This window comes from Anabrus simplex, chromosome 5 (genome assembly GCF_040414725.1).
Source record: "Anabrus simplex isolate iqAnaSimp1 chromosome 5, ASM4041472v1, whole genome shotgun sequence".
NCBI classification, from domain to species: Eukaryota; Metazoa; Arthropoda; class Insecta; order Orthoptera; family Tettigoniidae; genus Anabrus; species Anabrus simplex.
The window spans coordinates 366,748,610-366,760,992 of NC_090269.1; the positions used below are offsets into that span (position 1 = coordinate 366,748,610).

The 12,383-nt window shown below is 39.6% G+C and overlaps 1 protein-coding gene across 3 annotated transcripts in view; it reads right to left on the reverse strand.

Annotated features, from left to right (window-relative positions):
* Window positions 1-12,383, reverse strand: part of fdl (fused lobes) — a 244,060-nt gene that overhangs the window by 71,741 nt on the left and 159,936 nt on the right. For all 3 annotated transcript variants that reach the window (XM_067147683.2, XM_067147684.2, XM_067147685.2), the window contains one exon: window positions 7,067-7,498. In XM_067147683.2, the coding sequence (XP_067003784.2) occupies window positions 7,067-7,498 (432 nt within the window). The remainder of the gene's footprint in view (window positions 1-7,066; window positions 7,499-12,383) is intronic.

The window sequence follows — 12,383 nt, forward strand, 5'->3', positions numbered from 1 at the left end:
TCACATCCATAGTTTTCGGGGTCGCTGAAATGAATAGTGACACATCGGATGTTGTTTAAGTCCAAGTAGAGCCCCAACTGGCAAGCGGGTGAGAAGGAGTGAAGAAAAGAAAATGTCAAAATAACAGAGATTATGAATATTTGTGCGTACGTTCCAGTATAACTGTCAACTGAACTTGGTACGAATATTACCTACTATCTGGAAAATATACTGAGGGTGTAAGATTCCTCTAGAAACCCTAGGGAACGGGGCGAAATGTAATTATAACTAAAAGTGACCTATATTAGTGTTGAATCCATACTTTTCGGACTACGGGAGTGATTTCAACCAAACTTGGTATACTTATGACAAAAGAAACTACAAGGAGGTATGACAACCGTAGCACCCCTACGAGGCGGCGAGATATAGATATAATCGAAAACAGTGTCGAATCCATTGTTTTCTGGGTCGCTGAGATGAAAAGTGACACTCCGGAGTTTTCTGAAGGCCAAGTTCAGCCTCCTTTCGCACAGGGGTGAGAAAAGGTGAAAAGCAAACTATCCAAAATGACCGAGATAATGGACGTATGTGTGTATATTCCATCATAGGTCTCAACCAAAATTGGACTTACAGTGTGCAAAAAATACTTTAGGGGTAAGAGGCCCCTAAAGTAGCGGCGATATGTAAAAATTAACTTCAAACGACCGATATTTTTGATTATGATGCTTGTTGTTTAAAGGAGCCGAATATATAGGTCACCGGCCTCTATTGGTACGAAATGAGACGAAATGCAACGACAATTTAAAAGTCCAAAATTCATCCACTGACCAGAATTCAAAACGTGATGGTGAAGAATAAATGGATGAATATGAATTTAAAAGAATCAGTGGATGCGACCCGCATATGACTGACGAAGGGACTGATGATGTTTGTTGACTAAAGGGGTCCAAAATCGAGGTCAACTGTCCCTCATAATGGTACTTATCGCTAGTAAAGGAAAACCACGGTATTTCTCAAGTTGCGGTACTAATCAAAAGTAGCGTAAATTTACGGTGTTTCAAACAGTACGGCAGCCCTACTATTCACTAGTATTGTAACGCAGATCTATGGTGTTTCTCACACAGTGGCGCCATTCGTAGGCAGACTCATGGTGCCCCTCACACAGGTGTACTAAACACAGGGACTCGTACTATCCCGTGGTGTTCCGCACATAGTAGATACAAATCACAGGCCACGCCCAGACCCGTGGTGTTTCTCACAGAACTGTACAAATCACAGGGTGATGTTCCGCATATAGTGGTACTAATCACAGGTACTGGAAACCCACAGTGAACCACCCTCTGCTGCTACTTATCACAAACCTATTGTGTACCTAACATTGTGGTACTACTTTCAAGTAAAGGCTACCCATAGTGTTCCCCACGTGATGGTACTAATCACAAGTAGTTTTCATGGTTCTAATTCAATCATCCCTTGGTCGCCCCTTTCAGTCGCCTCTTACTTCAGGCAGGGGATACCGTGGGTGTATTCTTCGTGTATTCTGCGTCACCCACCCACAGGGGGTCGTGTAGCATACCTGCCCACTTTACAAAACGAAAAATCACGAGATTTTGATATGAAAATCAAGAAAAATAAGGAGGTAAAATTGGTCAAAACTGCCTATTCTACATGTCTTGTGCAATACAAGGTACTACGGTATATTATAACTTTTTTTGTCTCAAAACCCGACTTGCCATACGAGGGTAAAAACTACACATCTCTATTCCTTCACAGGAAGTATGTGAATGAAATGATCGGTCTCTGATAAGCCCTCCGAAAATAGTATCTACTCATGCTCCACATGTGTGAATCAGTCATGCGCTTAGATGCCATTACTTAACAAATGCATAGATTAATATATTACATCACGCGCCCGCGCTATCATACGAAGCGCAATGCTATTTTTTACAAGATTTTTTTTCTATTTGCTTTACGTCGCACCGACACAGATATGTCTTATGGTGACGATGGGATATGAAACGCCTAGGAATTGGAAGGAAGCGGCCGTGGCCTTAACTAAGGTACAGCCCCGGCATTTGCCTGGTGTGAAAATGAGAAACCGCGGAAAACCATCTTCAGGGCTGCCGACAGTGGGGCTCGAACCCACTATCTTCCGATTACTGGATACTGGCCGCACTTAAGCGACTGCAGCTATCGAGCTCGGGTTTCTTTCTTTACAAGTAATAAGTTAAAATTCGCCAAAAAAGTCTCCAAATGAAGTCACTAGTTGCTATCTTTGAAATTCTGTCATTAAATTACTAAAAGAGACTCCAAATCTCTAGAGAATAGTCTCCAGAATCATTCACACTGATCTGAACAAACACGAACATAGCACCCGAGAACGAGAAATTTACAATCGATAAACGCGTCGCGATATAACGTTTTCAATAAACATCGCATATTCGCGCGAATTTCTCGTATTAATGAACGTCAATATTTCATTTGAAAGCTGCCAATGAGCGAGGACTGCCAGCCACTGGCGTACAATGCTGAAATGGTGGGATCTGAAATCAAATGTTTGAAGTTCACCAAAAAATAAGCTAAAATCGGGAGAAATAACAGAATAATCGGGAGACGGGAAAAACTGTCGAAAATCGGGAGTCTCCCACCAAAATCGGCAAAGTTGGCAGGTATGGAGTAGTAATCGTGAATGGACAAGAGTAAATGAAAACCTACAACCTGTTTTCCAGTCAGTGCCCGGGTCAGGAATGGAATGAATGAAGCCGCCCATCTCGCGGCGAGGATAGGAAATGTCGCACTCCTCTGGGGCAATGATTAATGACTGATAGGTGAAATGAAATGATATTGGAGAGTGTTGCTGGAATGAAAGATAACAGGGAAAACCCGAGTACCCGGAGAAAAACCTGTCCCGGCTCCGCTTTGTCCAGCACAAATCTCACATGGAGTGACCGGGATTTGAACCACGGGATCCAGCGGTGAGAGGCTGCCGCCTGAGCCACGGAGGCTTCATGGACAAGAGTAAATAAATGAAACAAAAAAATCATAAGGATTTGAAGACGGGGAGCAAAAGCGTAAAACCACGGCGAAAGTCACTCCACCACGGCGTTGCTTGAACTTGCTTTTAAGGCACGTAAAGCACGTCGGAAACTTCGACCGTCATTTTCTCGAGAACGGTCGAGTGTCTACGGATAAACCGAAACATGTGTTCGCTTACTGTATTTCGAACACTCTTTCACTGAGGAAATGGAGTTATTTCACTTGGCGGGTGGGTTCCCCTCGTAAGCCAGGGGGTCACGCTGCCACGGATGCTCAGTAGTACTCTCCCACACAAGTCTCCAACGCTATTACTTCTCTTCGCTCAAAGTCTCAGTAACACGGTGATGGGAATAGGTTACGGCAAAGGTGGTGCCTGCTATGCCTAAATTACAGTACTGTTCGATATTTATCTGGTGAGAAAATGGGAAACCATGGAAAATATCTGCAAAGCTTTCTCCGGTGGTATTGGAACTCGACCTTTCTATATTTAATCACTTTTCAATGAACTATTAATTATTACCATCCTATTAATATAGTGCCAACGGCCGTAGCCGTGTTGAAACACCGGATCCCGTGAGATCTCCGAAGTTAAGCAACAACGGGCGTGGTCAGGAGTTGGATGGGTTGCCACGCGCTTTTGGTGGGGGGTAGGGGAATGGAGGAGCGGAAAGGAACTGGCCACCCTACCGCACGTAGACTCCGGCTCAGGAACACCTCTGCGGAGGTTCGGACCTGCCTTCGGGCAGAATAAACCTTACCTATTAATATAGTAGTCTCGATTATCCAAGCCTCCATTTGCCGAGGTTCCGTGTTATTCCAGCCCAATAAAAACTAATTAAACATTAAGTAATTAACTATCGTGCATCCATCTGATGCAAAGAATTCAACTGTTTACGCCTCGATTCTAAGCGCTCTCTCATACTCGGTATAGAGGGAACGCATCGACTCTATTGTTTCGAGGGTCGAGTATTTTATCACTAACCGCTATCCAATTGCTGTTTCACTGAGTGAATTGGCCGTGCGGTCAGGGGCACGCGGCTGTAAGCTTGCATCCGGGAGATAGTGTGTTCGAATCCCACTGTCGGCAGCCCTGAATATGGTTTTCCGTGGTTTCCCATTTTTCACAGTAGACAAATGCTGGGGCTGTACCTTAATGAAGGGCACGGTCGCTTCCTTCCAACTCCTAGGCATTTTCTATACCATCGTCGCCATGAGACGTATCTGTGTCGGTGCTAGCAAAAAAAAACTGCTGTTTCTACATACTGTAACTGAAAAAGAAACCGCGAGGGTTTACATTAACCTCATCTGTCAAGTTTATCTAGTCCAATGACTAAATAATTTGTCTAATGTCTGTTCAAACCACACTTTTTCATTAAGTATAAGATTTACCTGAGAGTTTGGTTATCCGAGATTGCCTTAGTCCATATTATCTCAGATAATTGAGACTACCGTAAAGACTCTCTATAATAATAGCATTTGTGCCCGTTCTTCGCACGTAAATTTGCAGTTGATTACATGTCTCCTCCTCAAATGTATGCGAAGTAACATGGTTCTATTCACACGTTCCAAGAGTCGTGTTATAATGATATTTTCCTACGAAAGCGAGTGCCAGTAACGTGAAATATGACGACGCTGAACAAATTCGAGAGGGAGAATCCCGAATTTATTGTACGGTACAGTTCTTGATCCAAAGTTGTGCGAAATTCTCCACTTTTCTCAGGTTGCATATTGTATCTCTGACTACTGGCGTGGCGCTCTGACATTGATGATACCTCCTGTCAACCCACCTTCAAGTGACATGCACGAAATGTCCCTCGGGATTTAGACTAAAAATCCAAATTCTTATAATCATCTGCCTTATTATCCGTCGTACGACATGGCATAAAGGAATGAGCATAACATATCCTTAACCGTTTGTTATATACAGTCTTTTTTCATAGACCTAAAGTTCACGAGATTATTTGAGAATAATCTTCCTCTAAATGCCAACTCCATGCGATTACCAGGACATCATATGCACCTGTTAACACAATCCTGAGTAAGTAGATTCCAAATACACAGTTTGTTTGAAATAAGTCCAGCAGTTTTCCACATTTAGAAAGATACAAACAGATACGTAACCAGACAGACCGACACCAAAGAGAACAGTTCTACTTCATGTTTCCTCGGTGTTCCGCAACATTAGATGCGGTTAATTTTCAAGCCGAGCGAAATATTAAGCACCCTCTGATTTTCTCCTGTTATGCATCCTTCAAATAACTGTAGGTCTGCGAGGGTGTCCGTAACTGGCTGCAGAGCATGAAGCCCACACAAAAATAGATTTTCTCCGTCATTTAAAGAGTAAACGAAATTATGTACAAAACAAAAATTATCTAAAATGAAGGGGCATTTCACATATAGTCTACAGATTTAACATATAATCAACAGTGTAAAAGGAAGTTGAAAAACGACTCTTCTGGTCTTCCTATAAACACCCAGTCAATTCAGTGATTTTTAAATGATATGTATATCGAAACATGCTCATGGATGTGTATAGACCAAATGTGAAGTTTGGTCTAGATATAATCAATAATGTAAAATAAAAGTGAAAAATCCTCTTCTGGTCTTCATATAAAATCGCAGTCTATTCAGTGATTTTTAAAAAGTATGCGTATCGAAACCTGTTCCTGAATGAGTAGAATCTTAAGTATGAAGTTTGGTTGAGATCTATTCAGCCGTTTACACATAAAAGCGGAACAAACAAACAAACAAACAAACAAACAAACAAACAAACAAACAAGCAAACAAACGAATAAACAAACAAGCAAAAAACAGACAGGAAAACTAAAAACTACTGATACGATCTTGATTTGACCTGAAATGGATAAATATATCAAAATATGGCGAAATAAATGACATTACACACAGCGAACCCACTGCAACATTATTTATACGAGTATTTATTGAAACGGTCGTTGGCAGGTAATTTTCTTTTTCTCAGATCATGCATCTGTATAATCCTTTCAGCATTAATGCCATTTCGCAGACATGAGTGATAGTAGAAGAAAAATGGTGACGGAAATTGCGTCACGTGATCACATAGGCTATAAGACAACATTAATGCGATTTGTTCGTTCAGCGAAGCGCACGTATACCCCTACTGAAATGTAGTTTAAAGCTGTTACAAATTTTCAGAAATTGTATATCAAGTTTTTGCAATGAGCTGAAGAAGATACGAAAACGTTTAAAAATTCACTCATAACTGATGTCTGAATTTAGCTATATTGCTCAGCAAAGGTTTCTCGTGAGAGTAGAAAAATACCTTCATGCAAGCAACTGAATGTTGAAAACATCCTAGAAATATGTGCTACCAATTTTATGTAAATAAAATATAATAATGTGTGAAAATATATTTTTATTTATTGCTAAAATTACAATCCTTTTCTTAATCATCGTTATCCGGTCGATTAGATTAGATGTTTGCCTTTTTCTACCACTACGAGCGCTAATATGAGTCAATGCATTGTTTCACTTAAGCACCACTACGAGCGCTAATGTGAGTCAACGCAGAGTTTCACTTAATCCCTTATAACTACATTCCGTGTAGACATTTTTCAAAAATCAAAAAGTGCCTGAGTGTATTGAACGAAGGAACACATTACAGAAAAATTATGTAAATAAATAAATTTGGCTAGGATATGAATAAAAAAACAATAAGAGTAAAGAAACACGCAATTTTAGGCTGTTTTCTGAAACTGCATTTAGGCCAGAAGTGATTTTCGAATTTTTTTCACTTTGATAGAGCTACCTAAGACTCACAACTGGAAAGCTTTCTTGGCCCTTTAGCTCTTTAGCCCCTTAGCCCTTCAACTTTCGGTAGATTGACGAAATTGATTAATTTTACGTTTTTCGTATTATGGGACCCCTACCTTGCCTGTTAAGAAATGCTGTCAGTATTAAAACAGCACAGCATGGGCTTACAGTTTGTGTGATGTGCACAGAAAGAGAAGTGGCCCAAGGGCGGAACCACAGCTTAGGAAGTTTTAAATACTTTAGGTGAGTAAGTATTTACCTTATCTGGTGAGTATGCTCCGTAGAGAGACATGTTGGGCACACGAGGAGAGTCGAACGGGAAGCTATGGGAATCACTCAAATGCCAGTGGAATGCATTCAATTTGGAAGCCGCCATAGCATCGATGGTGATCTTCAGAGATTGTAGTGGCATGAAGTTTCGAGAAGTATCCACCATAAGTCCACGGTATGCGAACTGTGGCTCGTCTACGATGAACACGTCGTCCAGTAATCGAAGTGACAAGCCGTCCCACCAAACAAGCTGCGACAGTGTCTCCAGGCCGTGGCGAATAGCGAAGAAAGTTTCCCCGTACACTCGTACATTAACGTGTCTCGAGATATGGGACACCACTAGCCTGTAGGTCTCGTTGGTGGCGAGAGTGAGATTCAGGACATCATTCTCATGCCCCGTCAGCAACAACGAAATCGACATCTGAAACAGATACACGTGGTAAGTTGATTAATTACACTGTTCTACACAAAAACTCCTATTTCTGGAGGAAAAATATGTCATTCCTATAGATATGTTGACGCTGAATTAAAATCTGGTTTTATTTTTCGTATATCAGGGATAGTTAAAGGGTAATCCGATTTTTTATTTCTTGTAACATTTACATATCATTTTATGGCTTTAATTTAGAATCATAGACATACAGAAATTCAACTAATGGGTCCTATAAACATTACGGTAGTAAAAGGAGGAGATAGTTGAAGTGGTCACATAATGTCCTCACTTTTTAACAGTCATTAACAGGAATGTTTACAAAAAATGGACAGAAATTTTCCACCACAAAGTTGTTTTATGTCTTATTTCTTCCTTTTGTATTGAGCATCTTTCTTGTTCTGAATTATACACCAGCAATAATCGGCTAACATTTTGGGCATTCATTTCTCTTCATACCCTTTCTCCACGATACCTATGTCTATATGAATTCTTCCTCCATGCTCATCTGATACATAACAGCAACTCTCTGGAAAGAAGTCTAGATGCAAGTCCAGGAAACGTACTTTCAAGGACATATTGCATCCTAAACCTTTATAGGCTACTAGCTGAAAGTGCCCGTGCTTCGCAACGGGACATAAATAAATTACAAAGTGAAGGTGACAGTTAAAATAATATTAAAGAATAAAATAAAAGGCTGATTGGATTAAAAATAATATTGTAATGTGTATGTGATTGCTTGTTAGTTCGCCATGTAATGAATTAGAATTAAATGGCTATTTAGACTTAGCACGAGGAGGCCGGCAAACATAGAGGCCATATATGTACATATTTACAAAATGATATTTACGTTTTATCATAACCTAGAGTCTGTGATGTCTTTAAATTGTAAACAATATTTACAGCTTTGTTTTCTGGCGTGTATATATACAAATTCTCGCTGCTCGATACTCGTGAACATGCCACGTAAAGCTGTCCGTGGAAGAAATGTTGTAAATGCAAGCCGGCGACTTGAAGAGTATGGCCTGTGCTTTGTTGATGGTCATTGCAAAGGCCAGCTTAGGTGAAAACTGCAGTCGTTTAAAGGTGAACGGTAAGTTGGTTGGGATGATAGTAATCCTCCGGATGAAAACCATATCTACAATGTTTAATGTGGATAAACGCAGCACAGGATAGCTTACTCCGTAAAGGCTGATAGTAGCCAGCTCACTGAACACCTGCCCAACCCAGCGGCAAGTGCATGGCCGGCAGGTACGTGTAGAGGGGATCGGCGAGGTGCTGCGCGGAGGCCGTGTTTTATAGCACAAATTTAGTTTTACTCGCTAAACGTTGGACATACACGAAAAGTGATAAGGGCCTTCCGTATAGGAAATTAAATTTTAAGCCTCGTATATGCCATCAAAAGTTTGCTATTTATTCGCGTTCTCTTTTATATTTTAAATGGAATTATGAACGTTTGAAACCAAAGGGTGTAGTGACGTCACTAAAATGGTCGCCATCTTTAAATAGTGCAAAATATCGAAATTAAAAGTAGCCTATATGTTTACCGTGTAAATAAGCTATATTCATGCAAAATTTCATGTAAATCGGACCAGTGGTTCTTGCGTGTTTGAGTAACACACAGACATACACCATTTCATTTTATATATTAGTATAGATGATCATTTCTTTCACAAAGTCTTTATATTTAGGGTCTCTTCTAGTTCCAAGGAAGTTTTGTGTTACTTTCTTGAAGCATACCCAAGCTCGATTTTCTTTGTCAGACACACAGATATATCGAATAGAAACACAAAAGATGGGAATATTCACAGAAATACTCACTTGTATAACTGAAGAAGCCAAATAAATAAATTTTAAATTGAGAGAAATCGTTGTATTCTCACTATTATTTTGAGGTTAACACGCCAATTAGTGAGAGTTGGATGAAGGACTCGGTTCCTCTAATTACGGTAAATATAGAAGTATTTAATGCACTTTTTCACTACAGACCGAAGCGCCGTGGAGGAGGAGTAGCTCTATACTACAAAAACAATTTAACGGGGAAGATTATACAAACTTCGACATTATATACTGACACCTTAACTGAATATATGTTTGTAGAACTATCTGTTGATAAGACTAAAGTACTGATTAGAGTTGTTTGCAAACCATCAAAAGCAGGAAACTTCACCGACTTCGAAGAAAATTTACTAAGACTCGTACCTACCTACGAACATGTACTCATATTTGGTGACTTTAATAGACTCCATTGAAGCAAATCGTTTACAGAACATATTTACCTCTTGTAACATGTCAGTGTTGCCACTTAACCCCACTCACCACGTGCACACGGCTAACGGATCCTCACACACTCTAATAGATTTACTTATCACAAACAATCCTCAGAAAATACTAAAATACGGACAAACTTCTGTACCTGGTATATCATACCACGATCTCATATATTTAGCTTATTCTCTGATAGTTCCCAAAACAAAGCCGAAGTGGATAACCTACAGAGACATGAAAAGTTAAATCCTCAACAATTAATACAAGATGCTAATCTCTGCCCGTGGGACGAAAAACTGCACTTGACTGACAATGACGGAAAAGTAAAGAGGTTTAACACATTATTGATGGGATTGTAAAACAAACACGTACCTAAACGTACTGCTAGGGTGACTCGCAAAGCTGCTCCATGGTTATCAAATGACATTAAGTCCGCAATGGCTGAACTAGATTCACTACACAGATGTTACAAGCAGACATTATCAACTGAAGATTTTGAAAAGTACCGTGTGCTTAGAAATAAAGTTAAAAAAGTAATCAGAAACAAAAAATATGCGTACTTTTAACAATTAGCCAGTAACTTTAACACAAAAAGTACCTGGAGACAACTCAGATCCGTAGGTACTGGGAGGCAAACTACAAACTCCAATACGCATGACATAAATCCAGATGCATTAAATGCCCACTTTACTAAAGAAATAAGTTAATACCGACCCTCATATTATACAAACAACAATAAATTCACTTCAATCTACTCCGTTACCACAACGGCCCTTGTTCAAATTTCGTAAAGTAAATGAAAATGATGTAAGAAGAAAACTAGCATCTATCAAATCACAAGCAATCGGAGTGGACGACATCCCGATATCCTTCGTCGTTACCTTGATAGATGTAGTATTGACAACCTGTCTGTATACTTTCTTCACTTTCGAAAGTCTTAGAAAAACTCATGCATGAACAACTGCTCCAATATTTGACGCACCATTCGTTACTTGATCACTTGCAATCTGGATTTAAAAAAGGACATAGTAGCCTACATCTACTGCTCTTCTAAAAATTACGGATGACGTAAGAAAAGCAATGGACGAACGTAAAGTGACCGTGCTCATTCTCCTAGACTTCAGCAGTGCTTTTGACACTATCAGTACGGATATATTAATAGCGAAATTGCATTCCTTCCATCTTAGCCACGCTGCTCTAAATTTGTTCGCTTCCTACCTCCATAACCGACGACAGTGTGTTGTCATGAATGATAAGAGAACGGAGTGGGAGCACAAAGTTAATGGTGTGCCACAAGGTTCTATACTCGGCCCCCTGTTATTTATTTTATATTTGAATGACATCTCTTCTAAGTTGAAAAACTGCAACTACCATCTCTATGCCGACGACCTTCAAATTTACTGCCACACAAAAGTGAATGACATAAGTGCAGCTATTGAAAATATGAACCGAAACTTAGAGCAGATCAGCTGCTATGCAGCTGAGAATTCTCTCTCCATCAACCCAATGAAAACACAAGCTATCATACTAGGGCAGAGAAAACTGCTTGCCCATTTACACAGTCTACAAATTCCAGTCATTCAACTTTTTTTTTTGCTATTTGCTTTACGTCGCACCGACACAGATAGGTCTTATGGCGACGATGGGATGGGAACTGCCTAGGAAGTGGAAGGATGCGTCCGTGGCCTTAATTAAGGTACAACCCCGGCATTTGCCTGGTGTAAAAATGGGAAACCACGGAAAACCATCATTCAACTAAATGGCGTTGCTGTCCCATTCTGTAAATCAGTAAAAACCCTTGGAGTCACTATAAATGAAACTTTAAACTAGAATGAGCATGTCACTAACGTATGCAGGAAAGTTCATTCATCACTTCATCCCCTTAAGATTCACCAGACCGCATTACCTCTCAACTTAAAAATAAAACTGGTTCAAACATTGATACTTCCAATTTTTAACTATTGTGATGTTGTGTTGCTGGATGCTACCAGTGAACAAAATAGGAAATTTCAGAGAGCTTTAAACTCCTGCATTAGATTTATTTTTTCATTGAATTTTATGCACAACTTTCTTGGTTAAAAGTAGAGCAGCAGGGAAATCACCATGTATCAACCCTTAGCTATAGACTCTTGACTGAAAATATACCTGAATATCTCTCCAGTAATTTCCGTTTTCTATCTTCCTTTCATGACCGTGACACGCGATCTGGGTCAACAATTGCAATACCTCCACATCATACATCTGCCTTCAGTAATTCAGTAATTCTTTCGTTGTGTCGGGCGCTAGAATATGGAATGCTTTACCCCCTGAAATTAGAAATTGTTTCTCATTAATTACCTTCAAAAGACAGTCTAGAGATTTCCTCTTGAATACGTAGGCTATATCATGTAGTTATGTGTGAATGTGTGAGTGAATGTCTGGAGCAAATAGTTCACAAAAGTTTACATAAATTACTGTTATATTATATGAATTCCACCTAGAGTAGTTATTGAATTTATTTTTCTAATTTTAGACTTAGGATGTAATCTTTTAGTTTTAGTCTATATTAAGTTATATTATTATATTATATACAGTGTGTTAAGTTTGAATATTAAGTTTGTATTCAGTA